The sequence below is a fragment of the Alexandromys fortis genome, unplaced genomic scaffold, assembly GCF_014885135.2.
Source record: "Alexandromys fortis isolate MF-2015 unplaced genomic scaffold, M_Fortis_MF-2015_v1.1 scaffold_197, whole genome shotgun sequence".
Lineage (NCBI taxonomy): Eukaryota > Metazoa > Chordata > Mammalia > Rodentia > Cricetidae > Alexandromys > Alexandromys fortis.
In genome coordinates, this window is record NW_026068072.1 from 1,818,764 (window position 1) to 1,833,622 (window position 14,859).

A 14,859-nucleotide genomic window follows, 5' to 3' on the forward strand; every position below is an offset into this window, starting at 1 on the left:
GTCCGTTGCTTCTCTGTGCCTCAGTCTCCTCGCCAGAGAAACATGATCTTGATGAGACCCACTTCACACGATCACTTTAAGGTTTAGAGATTCTAGGTGCATACAGGGCAGAGGATGTTGTCCAGGCCTAGTGGGTCAAAGCTGGTTATTCATAGCGACTGATCCAAATTCCTGGCAGACACAGAGGGAATCAGTAGGGTAAATTCCTAGAGACTTTAGTGAGTCGTGTATTTGTGCAAAGTGAAGAATTCCTCCCAGTAGCCAGAGAAGAGGCACTTGAAAGGGATGTGTGGGTCTGGGGGGAGGAGATGAAGATACTCCGCTCACGCACCCACGACAGCACCCCTGAGTGGCAGTACTTGCGGAGAGTCCTGTGCTCTGCACCTAGGATGTGTGGGACACTGAAGGTGGGCATCAGACTGAGGGATGGAGGACCAGATGGGAGAAAGGAGCAAGGAGAGTTTGGAAGAAGCAGGCTGGGAGGGGGCAGGCCATGTGGGGTGTAGGCTGTGGCACCCTCATTGTGCCCTGTTTCTTCTGCAGCTACATCTGGCAACACATTGAGATTGGCTACGTCCAGGGCATGTGTGACCTTCTGGCCCCACTGCTGGTCATCCTGGATGATGGTGAGTTAAGTGTGTCCCCTTGCTCTGTGGGAGAGGAAGGGTTAGCCTTACTTGTGTCTCTATGGACTGGGTCAGGACAGTTGCACAGCCTGGTGAACTCATCCCAAACCCAGTACTATGAGACATCCCACAGTGCACCGTGCTGAGGTCCACCTGGCTGTAGTGAGCCTCTGACCTGGTCCAGATGGTGCCCCTCGTATAAACTCTACCAAACAGTGTAAGATTGAAGGGTAGCTCTTCACAAGCTCTCCTCCACTGCCCCCCACAAAATAATTAACAAATTCAATCCAACAATATATAAAGAATTAGACAATATGACCAATTGGGGTTTGTCCCAGAACTGCAAAGACAGTTTAATATCTGAGCATCAATCAATATAATCAATATAACATAATATAATACAATTAATATAATACAATATAATATAATGCAATCAATACAATGCATCACCTGAATGTAGACACCAGTTGCACGATCATTTCCCAGCCACCCAGACACAAATAATCACATAAAAACTTTATTAATTACAACACTGGCCAATGACTCAGGGTTATTTTTAGCTAGCTCTTACATCTTAAATTAACCCATTTCTATTAATCTATGTATCACCACAAGGCTGTGGCCTACTGGTAAGGTTCTGATGTCTTTCTCCTTTGGTAGCTACATGGCATCTCCCTTACTCTGCCTTCTTTCTGCCTCAACCTCTGCTTGGATTTCCTGCCTTTCTATATTCTGACTTGCTATAGGCTGAAGAAGCTTCTTTATTAGCCAGTGGTAATAAAATATATTCACAGCATGCAGAAGGGAATCCCACATCACCTGACTATAAAGACAGGCAGGGTGTGGTAGCCATGCCTGTGGTCCCAGCTCTCCAGAGGATGAGAGGTTCAAAGTCATCCTTGACCAAGGTGAATTTAACGCAAGCATGGGCTACATGAGGTCCTGTCTCAAAATATTAAGAGAGGCGGGGGAAAAGAACTAGAAAGGAATTAAAATCATCCTTGGTGTGTCCTGTTCTGGATGATTTGACTTTAGGATGAAAATCCAAAGACTAAGAAACAGCAAGTGAGTCCGTCAGGGCTGGGGAAAGCAAGCATAAGTCTTGTATTTCTACATAGCTGAGCTGAGCAATCCTAAGGTGAAATTCAGATGATGAATCCATGTGTCATGTCTCCTAAAGAAAGAAGTGTTTTCACTACCTTTAAAGGTGTGGCTTATCCATCGAACACCACAAAACATTGTCAGTCAGAGGAGAGGAAGCAGAAAGGGGGGCACATCTCCCGTTGCAGCTGGAAGGTTGGTGCTGGCGAGGAACATTGTCCTCTGTACTGTGTGTGAACTTGGGAAAGCCCTGTCAGAATCCCCAACTGTGGTGGCGAGATGACTTGGTGGGTAAAGGCATTGCCACCAAGCCTGATGACCTGAGTTTGACCTCTGGGACTCACATGGTGAAAGGAGCCACAAGTCGTACACACACACACACACACACAGAGAGAGAGAGAGAGAGAGAGAGAGAGAGAGAGAGCGAGCGCTTTGGCGCCTTCACCAGGGCCTGCATGTAGATTTCTGGGCTGCAACTCAGCTAACTAACTGGAGTTCAGTCAATTCACCTCCACAAGCTCAGTCATGTCAAGTTAGCAGCTGCTGCGACGGGAAACACACATGCAAAAGATGGAAGACCTGCCTTACTCGCCCCACACAAGAAGCACACTTGAACTTGATCCCAGAAAGAACCAAAATGGCAATACTCTTCACTTTTAGAAGAGAGCTTTCAGGGGAATGCTGGTCACTTTGCTGGGATGGTCGATGTTGTGAAATCTTATAGTAACTCAGCAAGCAAAAACTGGTCCACTGGGGCTAAGACTGGCAGCCAAACTTGGTGAGCTAAGCAGTCTCCCAGATGGTCCTGGCTTTGAAGGCATGAAGGAATCAGAACAATGGAGGTTTGGTGCTGTGAGAGATGGTAGTCAGCAGCGTGTCAGGGTGACCGTAATCGTGACAAGTAGGCCAGGCAATACAGACCAGGGTGATGGGCCGCCAGACTATGAAGACATCTACTGCTCACAGTTTCTGTAATCTGCCCTGATTCCTTTTAAACCTGAGTGGGATCCAGTGTCTTTGAGGCGCTTCCAATAGCGTTATCTCCCCAAAGTCACTAAGAAAAACTAGAAAAACTACCATTTTCAAATAAGATTTTCAAATGCAGTCCAGTATGTCAAGTTTCTACAGAGTTTCTCAGAGGCTTTGCTTTCTTTTTTCAATTTTTGAGGTTTTGTTTATTTTTATTTGCTGTCTGAGTATTTTGCCTGATTATGTATTTGTGCACCATGTGCCTACAGTGGAGGTCAGAAAAGGGTGACAGATCCCTTGGAACTGAATTACAGATGATTGTGAACTGCCATGTGGGTGCTGGGAATCAAACCCAGGTCCTCTAGAAGAACAGCCAGTGCTCTTAACCACTGACCCCTACTTTCTTAATATATGTAAATAGATATTCCAGGCAGCATTTGCCGAAGGAGTTTGTCCCTTCTTTACATAACATCAACCAAAGCTCTTGCTATGTTGACAGTTGCTTTTTAAAAAAAATAATTTATTTTTATTTTATGTACAGCGGTGTTTTGCCTGCATGTAAATCTCTGTGAGGGCATCAGATCCCCTGGAACTGCAGTTACAGACAGTTGTGAGCTGCCATGTGAGTGCTGGGAATTGAACCTGGGTCCTTTGGGAGAGCAGACAGTGCTTTTAGCCACTTAGTGGTCTCCCCAGCCCCCAGCAGTTGCTCTTGAATACAGTAACTTCCAGAGTTGAGAATTCCATGAATCAGTAGAATTCTGAAGGAAAGAACTATGGAGACCAGCAAAGCAGCATGGGCTTTGTGTCCCAACCAATGGAGAGCTTTCAAGAGTGTCTTTGTCTGACACAGGCTGTTCCTCCCAGTGTCTCTGAAGCAAGACCTGTGTGACACACTACAGGTTGCTGAGCATGCAAGGGCATGGCCTCCACTGAGTCCTTCCCGCCCATCTGTTTCTCATGTGATCATGGCCTCTGCGCTGGGCTTTCCACTGTCTCTCATAAGCCCCAGCGCCTGAGGCAGTGGTCTGGCTAACGCTTTGTCCTGCTCTGTCCCCAGAGGCCCTGGCCTTCAGCTGCTTCACGGAGCTCATGAAGAGGATGAACCAAAACTTCCCCCACGGAGGTGCCATGGACACGCACTTTGCCAACATGAGGTCCCTGATCCAGGTAGGACCCTGAGGCTTCCTGCTCTGACTTTAAGGGAGACAGGAAGTATCGCAAATGACTTAAGGGTCAGCAGTTTGCAGGCCAAAGGCATGCGCAGCTGGTAGAGTGCTTGCACCCATAAGTACCTAGTTCATTGTATGATTCCTTAAGCCTTTTTCAGGCATCCTGACTTTGATTTTATCCTCCTTCTGTATTAATCTGTCTTCCTCCCCCTCCCTCATTGGAGGCCTCCATCTTCCCCATCTCCCTCCAGATCACTTGTGCCCCGTTATCCCCCTCTCTGTTGCTCCCTGGCCTCCCTATCCCTTTCTAGCTTTCCTGTTCTGCAGTCACTGGAGGCTGTGGACTGGTGTCTGAAGATTTGCAGCTCAGAGAATCAGATGAGAGCTAACACACCGAGTTTGTCTTTCTGAGTCTGGGTTATCTCGCTCAATATGATCTTTTCTAGTTCCATTCATTTACCTTCAAAACACATGGTTTTCTTCTTCTTTAGAGCTAAATACTGTTCTTCTGTGTATAGTAACACATCGTCATCTCCCATTTGCCGGTTGAAGGACATGTAGGGTGTTTCCATTTCCTTGCTATGGTGGATAGAGCAGCACAAACTATGGAGCAGGACGCTGAGTGCTTCAAGCACATGCCAAGGAGTGCTACAGCTGGGTCAGAAGTTAGGTTTCCTTTTAGGCTTTTGCGCGTTCTCCACACTGGTTTCCACAGTGGCTGCTCCAGTTTGCACCTCCAGCAGTGAGTGTGCCCCTCTCCACCCTGGCCAGCATTTGTTGTTGGTTGTTCTGCCGATCTTGGCCATTCTGACTGGGTGTGATGTGAAATCTCAAAGTTTTTGTTGGTATGCATTTCCCTATCTGCCAATCAGACTCTACAAGAGGCAGGCCCTATGGCAGTTTCAAGCAGAACCCTGCAGGGGAATCTACACAGGCTGGAGCTCTGAATGTCCTCCAGCCCAAGGTGGCTCTTGCTGCTGCTTTGGTGGGATTCAAAAAAACTACTAAATGTTTTGGATACAAAAGATTGAAGAAACAGGATGGATCAGGGTTGATTGCTGCTAAACCCAGAGACTATAGTTTGATTGGTTGAATTCACAAAGTACAAGGAGAGAATTGACATGTTGTTCTCTGATCTACACACACACACACACACACACACACACACACACACACACACACACACACTAGACAGACAGAGAGAGAGAGAGAGAGAGAGAGAGAGAGAGAGAGAGAGAGAGAGAGATGTGGCTTAGCACAAGAAAAAGGACCAGAGTTCAGATCCCCACACCCTTGTAAAAACCAAGCATGGTGGTATGCTTTTGTAAACCCAGTGCTGGAGAAGCGGGGACAGAGTTGTACCATTCTGCATTCCCATCAGCCATGCGTTCACTCTGAATTCTGTTCACTCTGAATTCTTGCCAACATTTGCTACTGTCTGTCACTTTGGGTGTGAGCTTGTCTCGTTGCTCTAACTTGCTTCCCCTGATTTGAGGCCTGGCCATTGTAAGTCCTCTTTGGAGAGGTCTGCACCCTTGTGCTCACTGGGAGCCGCCTGGAGTGCAGGGTGAGCGCACAGCCAGAGGATTCCGCTATGCCCAGCTCTTTCCAGGGAGCTGATGGCCTGCCCTCCTTCCATCAGATCCTGGACTCAGAGCTCTTTGAGTTGATGCATCAGAATGGGGACTACACCCACTTCTACTTCTGCTACCGCTGGTTCCTGCTGGATTTCAAACGAGGTACAGACTGCTGCCTGGGGACTTGTTCCCAGAATTCCTGGGGTGGTAATAATGGGGAAGTGGAGGCTGAAGAGGACACGGGAGTGAAGGGCACTGGGGCAAAGGTGGCAGAAGAGAGAACATTTGCTCAGATCTGTCCTTATCGCAAAATGACAATGCAATAGGAATCATAAAATCCCTATTTCGGTGCCTTGGGAGACAGCTCAGCCAATAAAAGTGTCTGCACAAGCATGAGGTCCTGAGTTTGGATCCCAGAACCCACATAAAAACCTAGGTGTGAGGGCCAGCGAAGTGGTAAAGGTGCTTGCCACCAAGATGGAGGACTTGAGTTTGATCATTGGAACCCATTTGGTTAAAAGAGAGAACCTATTCCCACAAGCTTCCTCTGTCCTCCACACATGTGCACCATGACTTTAATTAATAATTCAATTATTATTAATTTTATTTTTAATTAATTATAATTATTAAATAAATTGTTAAATGTTAATCACTAATTTAGTTAATACGTTGAGAAGTTTAGAAGGCCAAGTGCAGCCATGTATGTTACATGTCTGTGATTCAGTGATGGGAAGGCACATGCAAGTTGGCCACTAGCCCAGCCAAACTGGTGAGCTCTGGGCTCTGTGAGGCCACCCAACCCAGCTAAATCAATGAACTCTGGGTTTCCTGAGTTGGAAGTCGATAGAGGACATTGACGTCAATATCGGGCCTCCATGGGCATGCACACACACGTGCACATGAACACACACGCCAAGATTTCTGTTTCACGGGTGAGGAAACTAAGAAGTCAAATATGGAGCTGGGAAGAGGGGAGCCAGGGCCCAAACTTGGTTCCACCATCTCTGGGGCGAGTCCCTCCCATCTGCCTTCCTGCTTAGCCGAGATCAAGAGCTCTTCAGTTGATGGGACATCAAGCGTGTTTCCTGATGGACTTAGCAGGAGTGTCACCTCGGGATGCGCGCTGTCGTGCAAACCTGTGGTGAGGCGAGGAGCACTTGATTTGCGTGGTGGTGTCAGCCATCTGCCCCACGCTGTGCAGTATCATTGACTGGCTCATCTCTGGTCCTTTACTGTGAGCAGCAGGCCCCAGGCAAGGTTGAGGTGTGGAGAGGCTGGAACAGGACAGCACCAGCCCATAGCCCTTGGCTGGGTAGTGAGGGCTTGAGACCCAGTGCCAGCCGTTTGGACTTGGTAGCCTTGCTCTTAAGGCAGAGGTTCTCAATGTGTGGGTTGCAACTCTTTTGGGATCAACTGACCCTTTCACAGGGGTGGCCTAAAACCATCTGAAAACACTGATTTCCAATGGTCTTAGGAACTGAAGAAGCAATCTCAGTCTTGGCACTGATGTTGGCTTTTTGCACATACTGTTTAAAAATTTAGCAGTGTAGTTTACTGCTGTTCTAATAAGACTGTTACCCATGCTACACCATGCTTCAAGATAAAATTTCATTTATTTGTAGTTAGAAATAAATATTTCATGATATATAATTGCATATTGTTTTTTGTGATTAATCTCTCTGCTTTAATTATGTTTAATTTGTAACAATGAAAGCACATCCTGCCTATCAGGTATTTATGTTACAATTGATAACAGTAACAGAATTGCAGTTGTGAAGTTACAATGAAAATAATTTTATGGATGGGGTTACCACAACATGAGGAGCTGTGTTAGAGGGTCGCAGCATTAGAAAGGTTGAGAACCACCGTCTTCAGGGCTCTTCTATCTCCTTGTTAGGCTGAGGCAGCAACCAGCTTGCCTATCACTGAGAGCCACCTGTGAATGCTGCTGAAGCGAGAGGAAGGGCAGTAGGAGAGGGCAGGCAGGGATAGGCCCATGCCAATCAAACCCGCACATGCTCAGATTCTTCACACGGGCTCCTTAGACCGAGTCTGGGTCTCCTGCCTCCCAGCCCGAGTTCTGCCTGCTGCTGCAGGGTGTGAGCACAGGGCTGCTCTGGGACTGTCACCTAGAGAAGCTGGGTGCTTGCAGGGAGGACTAGAAAGGGCTTACTTTGCACTCTGTTCTGGACCAGCTCCTATGCGCATGTGTGTTGTGTCCCGCAGAGCTGGTCTATGACGACGTCTTCTCCGTGTGGGAGACTATTTGGGCCGCTAAGCACGTGTCCTCTGCCCACTATGTCCTGTTCATCGCGCTGGCACTGGTAGAGGTTTACCGAGATATCATCCTGGAGAACAACATGGACTTCACAGACATCATCAAGTTCTTCAATGGTACCAAGGGGCGGGGCTGGGGCGGGGCTCCAGGTGCCAGCAGCTTGACAGGCCCCACCCATTCCCCTGCCTCCACCCTTCTGCAAGTTCCCTTACCCACTGAGCGTCTCCTGGGTCCTCTGTTCACCCGCTGGGATTTCAGCATGCTCCAGGTGGTTTTCTCCAGGCTGAGGCTTGGGGGCAGCACCTGGCTCCGCCACTGGCCAGCTGTGCCCCGTGACAGGGTCCTGCCCTCCCTCTGAACATCTATTTCATCTGTGAAATATCAGGGTCTGCCCCACAGAGTTCGTGGGTGGGGAAGGTGGGAGTGGCAAGGAGTAGGTGCTTAGAGTCTGGGCCCAGCAGGTCACTGGGTGTGGCCTTGTCTAAATGACATCATGTTCTGGGGGGAAAAATGCTGCAAACACATCCTCCCTCAAGGGAAGTCCAGAGACTAATGATGAGACATGAAAAGGTCCTCACAGGTCCTGTGAGGGCCCAATGAGCAAGGCAATTGCTAGCATTATTGCCACCTAAACAATAATTAGATGCTGAAAACAAAGATAGAGCTGGTTTGCAGCTCCATCATAGAGCACTGACAAACACTAGGCCCTGGGCTCCATCCCTCACTTCTCACCCCAAAACTTAAAGAAGGTTCTAGAAAAGGAGAAAGCCACCTCAGGAACATGACTAAGTTTCTCTCAAGCCAGTTTTCCCTTTTGGAATGATTTTGGATTTGAGCCGTGTAGTAGAATTTTATGTTTAGGACTGTTTGGTTTACTGGGAATTACAAAGATGGTGCCCAGCGGTGGAGTCATTTCCTAGTTCCCTTCACTTCCGGTGCTGCTTTACGTGTTTCTGGGATGTTTGACACCAAAACTAGGAAACTTCATGAGTTTCACCTGCATTGGCAAACTTCATGAGTTTCACCTACACCAGAAACCAACCAGGAAACCAAAAGAGATTCGGTGCTGTCGCCAAACAAACAAACAAAAGCCATCTCCGGGCTGGGGTGTGACTCCGTTGACTGAGTACCTGCACAGGTGTGTGAGGCCTAGTCCACTACACCCAGATGAACCCGGTGTGGCAGTGTGCGCCCGCGATTCTCACCCTGGAAGGAAAGGCAAGGCGATCAGAAGTACCATAATTCCTTATCTGCCGTCAGAGTAGAAGGCTTCCGTTTCCATTTCCTCGCTGCTGTGTGTAGAGCAGCAGTGACCCTGGCTGAGCAAGTGTCTGTGAAGTGTGATGTGAGTCCTTGGGGCCTATGCCGAGGACTGATGTAACTGGGTCCTGGAGTAGATTTATTTTCAGTTTTTTTGAGAACTCTTTACACTGGTTTCCACCGTGGCTGGGCCAGTTTGCATTCCCACCAGTAGTGAACGAGCCCCCCACCCCCCATGTCCCATCCAGCATTGCCGTCTGTGGTTCTGCTGATCTTTGCCATTCTGACTTGGGACAAAATGAAATCTAAGTTGTTTTGATTTGCACTTTCCTAATTGCTGGGGATGATGAACTTTTCTTCAGAAAACTCCGTTCAGGTCTCAGGCCCAGTTTTTAATCAATCAGCTGGGTGACTGGTGGCATTTCCTCCCACCCACCCTGTGGGCTTCTTCCCTCAAATGGTTGTTTCCTTTGCTGGGCAGAGCTTTTCAGTTTCGTGAAGTCCCACTTGTCAGTTGTTGGCCTGAATTCTTAAGCTAATGGAGTTCTAATCAGGAGTCATCTCCTACACCTGTGTCCTGCAGGCAAGCTCCTAGCAATTTCAGTGTTTCCAGTTTCCCACTGAGGTGTGTCTTCTTTAGGGTTTCCATCCCTGCGAGGCAATGCCGTGACGTGACTAAAGCAACCTGGGAAGGAAAGGGTTTGTTTGTCTTCTACTTCCAGATCACTGTTCATACTGAAGGAAGTCAGGACAGGAACTCCTGTCCTGTTCCAGGGCAGGAATCTGGAGGCAGAAGCTGATGGGAAGGCCATGAAGGGGTGCTGCTTACTGGCTTGCTCCCTGTGGCTTGCTCAGCCAGCTTTCTTATTGTAATGGTTTAAAAGAAAATGGCCCCAAAGACAATGGCACTATTAGGAGGTGTGGCTTTGTTGGAGGAAATGTGTCACTGTGGGGGTGGGTGTAAACAAATCCTGTGCTTGGTGTTCCCAACTAACTAGGCCAGATCTGAATAATCACACAGAAACTATATTAATTACAGCAGTTTGACCAATAATTTAGGCGTATTCCTAGCTAGCTCTTACATCTTTTTTTGTAGTTAATATAGTTTCTTTCTTTTTTTTTATTGAGCTCTACATTTTTCTCTGCTCCCCTCCCTGCCTCTCCTCTCCCTGCTCCAACCCTCCCCCAAGCTCCCCATGCTCCCAATTTACTCAGGAGATCTTGTCTTTTTCTACTTCCCATGTAGATTAGATCTATTTAAGTCTCTCTTAGTGTCCTCATTGTTGTCTATGTTCTCTGGGATTGTGGATTGTAGCCTGACTTTCTTTGCTTTATGTTTAAAAACCACTTATGAGTGAGTACATGTGATAATTGTCCTTCTGTGTCTGGGTTACCTCACTCAAAATAATGTTTTTGAGCTCCATCCATTTTCCTGCAAAATTCAGGATGTCGTTATTTTTTTCTGCTATGTAGTACTCCATTGTATAAATGTATCACCTTTTCCTTATCCATTCTTCGGTGAATGGGCATTTAGGCTGTTTCCAGGTTCTGGCTATGACAAACAATGCAGCTATGAACATAGTTGAGCACATGTCCTTGTGGCACAATTGAGCATCCTTTGGATATATACCCAAAAGTGGTATTACTGGGTCTTGAGGAAGGTTGTTTCCTAATTTTCTGAGAAATTGCCACACTGACATCCAAAGAGGTTGTACCAGCTTGCATTCCCACCAGCAATACAGAAGTGTTCTTTTTTTTTTATTGGATTATGTGTTTTTTGGTGTCCAATTTCTTGAGTTCTTTGTGTATTTCGGGGATCAGACCTCTGTCTGGTGTGGGCTTAGTGAAGATCTTTTCCCATTCTGTAGGCTGTCATTTTGTCTTGTTGACCATGTCCTTTGCTTTACAGACGCTTTTCAGTTTCAGGAGATCCCATTTATTAATTGTTTCTCTCAGTGTCTGCACTGCTGGGGCTATATTTAGGAAGTAGATCCCTGTGCCAATGCGTTGAAGTGTACTTCCTACTTTCTCTTCTATAAGGTTCAGTGTGGCTGGCTTTATGTTGAGGTCTTATGTTGAGATCCATTTGGACTTGAGTTTCGTGCATGGTGATAGATATGTGTCTATTTTCATTCTTCTACATGTTGATATCCAGTCATGACAGCACCACTTGTTAAATATGCTTTCTTCTTTCCATTTGGTATTTTTTGCTTCTCTGTCAAAAATCAGGTGTTCAAAGGTGTGTGGATTGATATCTGGGTCTTCTATTCGGTTCCATTGGTCCTCCTGTCTGTTCTTATGCCAATACCAGGCTGTTTTCAGTACTGTATCTCTGTAGTGAAGTTTGAAGTCAGGGATTGAGATGCCTCCAGAAGTTTTTTTTATTGTACAGGATTATTTTGGCTATCCTGGGTTCTTTTGGCTTTTCCATATGAAGTTGAGTACCGTTCTTTTGAGGTCTGTCAAGAATTTTGCTGGGATTTTGATGAACATTGCATTGAATCTGCAGATTGCTTTTGGTAAGATTGCCATTTTTACTATGTTAATTCTACCTACCCAAGAGCATGGGAGTTCTTTCCACTTTCTGGTGTCTTCTTCAATTTCATTCTTCAAAGATTTAAAGTTCTTGTCATACAAGTCTTCCACTTGTTTGGTTGGAGTTACTCCAAGCTATTTTATGCTATTTGTGGCTATTGTGAAGTCTGTTGTTGCTCTGATTTCTTCCCCAGCCCTTTTATCATCTGTGTACAGGGGGGCTACTGATTTTTTGAGTTAATCTTGTATTCTGCTAATTACTGAAAGTGTTTATGAGTTGTAGAAGTTCCTTGGTAGAATTTTTTGGATCTTTTATATAAACTATCATATCATCAGCAAACAGTGAGAGTTTGACTTTTTCTTTTCCGATTTGTATCCCACTGATCTCCTTTTGGTGTCTTATTGCTCTAGCTAGTACCTCAAGAACTATATTGAATAATTATGGGGAGAATGGACAACCTTGTCTTATTCTGATTTCAGTGGGATAGCTGGGAGTTTCTCTTCGTTTAGTTTGATGTTGGCTGTTGGCTTGCTGTATATTGCCTTAATTATGTTTAGGCCTGTTCCTTGTATCCCTGCTCTCTCCAAGACCTTTATCAGAAAGGGCTGTTGTATTTTGTCAAAAGCTTTTTCGGCATCTAATGAGATGATCATGTGGTTTTTATTTTTTAGTTTGTTTATATGGTGGATTATGTTGACAGATTTTTGTATATTGAACCATCCCTACATCTCTGGGATGAAGCCAACTTGATCATGGTGGATGATGGTTCTGATGTATTCTTGGATTTGATTTGCCAATATTTTATTTAGTATTTTTGCATCAATTTTCATGAGTGAGTTTGGTCTGTAATTCTCCTTCTTAGTAATGTCTTTCTGTGGTTTGGGTATCAGAGTAATTGTAACCTCATAAAAAGAGTTTGGCATTTTTCCTTCTGTTTCTTTTGTGTAATAATTTGAGGAGTATTGGTATTAGTTCTTCTTTGAAAGTCTTGTAGAATTCTGAGCTGAAACCATCTGGTTATGGGCTTTTTTTAGTTGGGAGACTTTTGATGACTGTTTCTATTTTTTCAGCAGTTATAGGTCTGTTTAATTTGCTTATCTGGTCTTGATTTAATTTTGGTAAGAGATATTTATCGAGAAAGTTGTCCATTTCCTTTAAGTTTTTGCGGAGTACAGGTTTTCTAAATATGACCTGATGATTCTCTGTATTTCTTCTGTGTCTGTTGTTATGTCTCCCTTTTCATTTTTGATTTTGTTAATTTGGATATTCTCTCTCTGCCTTTTGGTTAGTTTGGATAAAGGTTTGTCTATTTTGTTGATTTTCTTGAAGAACCAACTCTTTGTCTCATTTATTCTTTGTATTGTTTTCTTTGTTTCTGTTTTGTTGATTTCAGCTCTCAATTTGATTATTTCCTGCCATCTAGTTCTCTTGGGTGAGTTTGCTTCTTTTTGTTCTAAAGTTTTCAAATGTTCTGTTAATTCACTAGTGTGGGATTTTTCCAGCTTCTTTATGTAGGCATTTAGTGCTATGAACTTGCCTCTTAACACTGTTTTCATTGTGTTTCTTAAATTTGGGTATGTAGTGTGGTCATTTTCATTGAATTTTAGGAAGTCTTTAATTTCTCCCTGGCTCAGGCCTAGTTCCTGGGAGGTCCTAAACTCATGTCCAGACCCACAGTGGTCTCTGGCTCTGGCTAACTCGCTTGGTGGTTACTCCCCTGTGCCTGAGCTGACTCTGGATCAGGTCTCTGGCTCAATCCTGGTCTGCCAGTGTCCAGGACTGGGTTGGCTCCTGGCTTCTGTTCCCGTGGAGCTTGTTTTCTCAGGCCCACTTTGTCCTAAGTAGCTGGTTCAGTCCCACTCTGTGGAATTTGTTGCCCAAGGTGGAGTTCCTTGCCTCGGGCCTCAGCTCTTACATCTTAAATTAACCCATTTCTATTAATCTGTGTATCACCATGAGGCTGTGACCTACCGAAAGGTTCCGGCGCCTTTCTCCTTTGGTAGCTACATGGCATCTCTTCAAATATGCCTACTCTCTTTCCATACCTCTGTTCAAATTTTCCACCTGGTTTTACTCTGCTAAGCCATTGCCCCAAACAGCTTTATTCATTAACCAATAAAAGCAGCACATGTACAGAAGGACCTCCCACATCAGGTGGGTTGTAAGATCTCATAGGCTCAAGCACCTCCCCCCCCCTTCCCGTGGCATTCTCATAAAGAGGTAGCCAGCACCATGTCGGCCTGCACACTGCCATACACCCCACCATGATGGAACTGAACTGAACCTCTGAACTATAAGCTACCATCCCAATTAAATGTTTTCCTTTGTAAGAGTTGCCATGGTCGGTCAAGGTGTCTCTTCACAGCACTGGAAACCCTAAGACTCGTCAATCACTAAGACAATGCCCCACAGACTTGCCTACAGCCTGAACTTATGGAGGCATTTTCTTAACTGAGGATGACTACAGCTTGTGTCAAGCAGCACAGGGTCTTTGATCCATTTGAAGTTAGTTTTATGCAGGGCGATAGATAGGGGTCTAATTTCATTCTTCTGTATGTGGCTATCCAGCTCTCCCAGGGGCTTATATTGTAGACACTCTTTTCTCTAACATTATTTTTGAGTCTTTGTCAGTTAATAGATGGCTGTAGTTATTTGCAGCCATGTTTGGGTCTTCTGTTTTGTTCCATTGTTTTTGTAACAGGACCAAGCTGTTTTTATTACTATAACTCTGTAATATAGTCTCAAACCTGGAATGTTACTGCCGTCCAGCATTGTTCTTCCTGGTCTAGGTTGCCTTGGCTATCCTGGGTCTTCGTGGGTCTTTATGGATTTTAGAATGTTTTTTTTTCTTTCTGTTTTTGTGAGATGGGGATTTGATTGGGTTGCACTGAATCTGTAAATTGCTCTTGACAGAGGTGTTGTTTTCACAGTGCTAATTCTACTAATCCATAAGTTGGGAGATCTTCATTTTCTAGTGTTTTCTCGATATTTCTCCAGAGGTTTGGAGATTTTTGTTGCAGAGGTCTGTCACCTGTTTGGTGAGGTTCATTCCTAGATGTTTTATTTTCTCTGAGGCGGATTGAGTGGGAGTGTGGTCCCTAGCAGTGGCAATGTTTCAAGTTTCGCACTGAGGTCTGTCTTACTTGGGATCTTACAAAGAGATCCATGATCTCTGAGCTTTTTTGCTGTTGCTGTATAGGAAAGTCACTGATTCTGTAAGTTCGTTAGGTATCCTGCACATTGCTGAAAGTGATGATAGTTTCTAGAAGTTTTGTGATAGGATATTTAGCATCTTTTATATATCATGTCATCTGCAAATAGGAATAGGTTGGCTTCTTAT

General features: G+C 45.2%; 1 protein-coding gene across 2 annotated transcripts in view; it reads left to right on the plus strand.

The window, feature by feature from the left end:
- Positions 1-14,859, plus strand: part of Sgsm1 (small G protein signaling modulator 1) — a 72,722-nt gene that overhangs the window by 53,297 nt on the left and 4,566 nt on the right. For both annotated transcript variants that reach the window (XM_050121155.1, XM_050121156.1), the window contains 4 exons: positions 544-626; positions 3,757-3,866; positions 5,511-5,607; positions 7,672-7,839. In XM_050121155.1, coding sequence (XP_049977112.1) covers positions 544-626; positions 3,757-3,866; positions 5,511-5,607; positions 7,672-7,839 — 458 coding nt within the window. The remainder of the gene's footprint in view (positions 1-543; positions 627-3,756; positions 3,867-5,510; positions 5,608-7,671; positions 7,840-14,859) is intronic.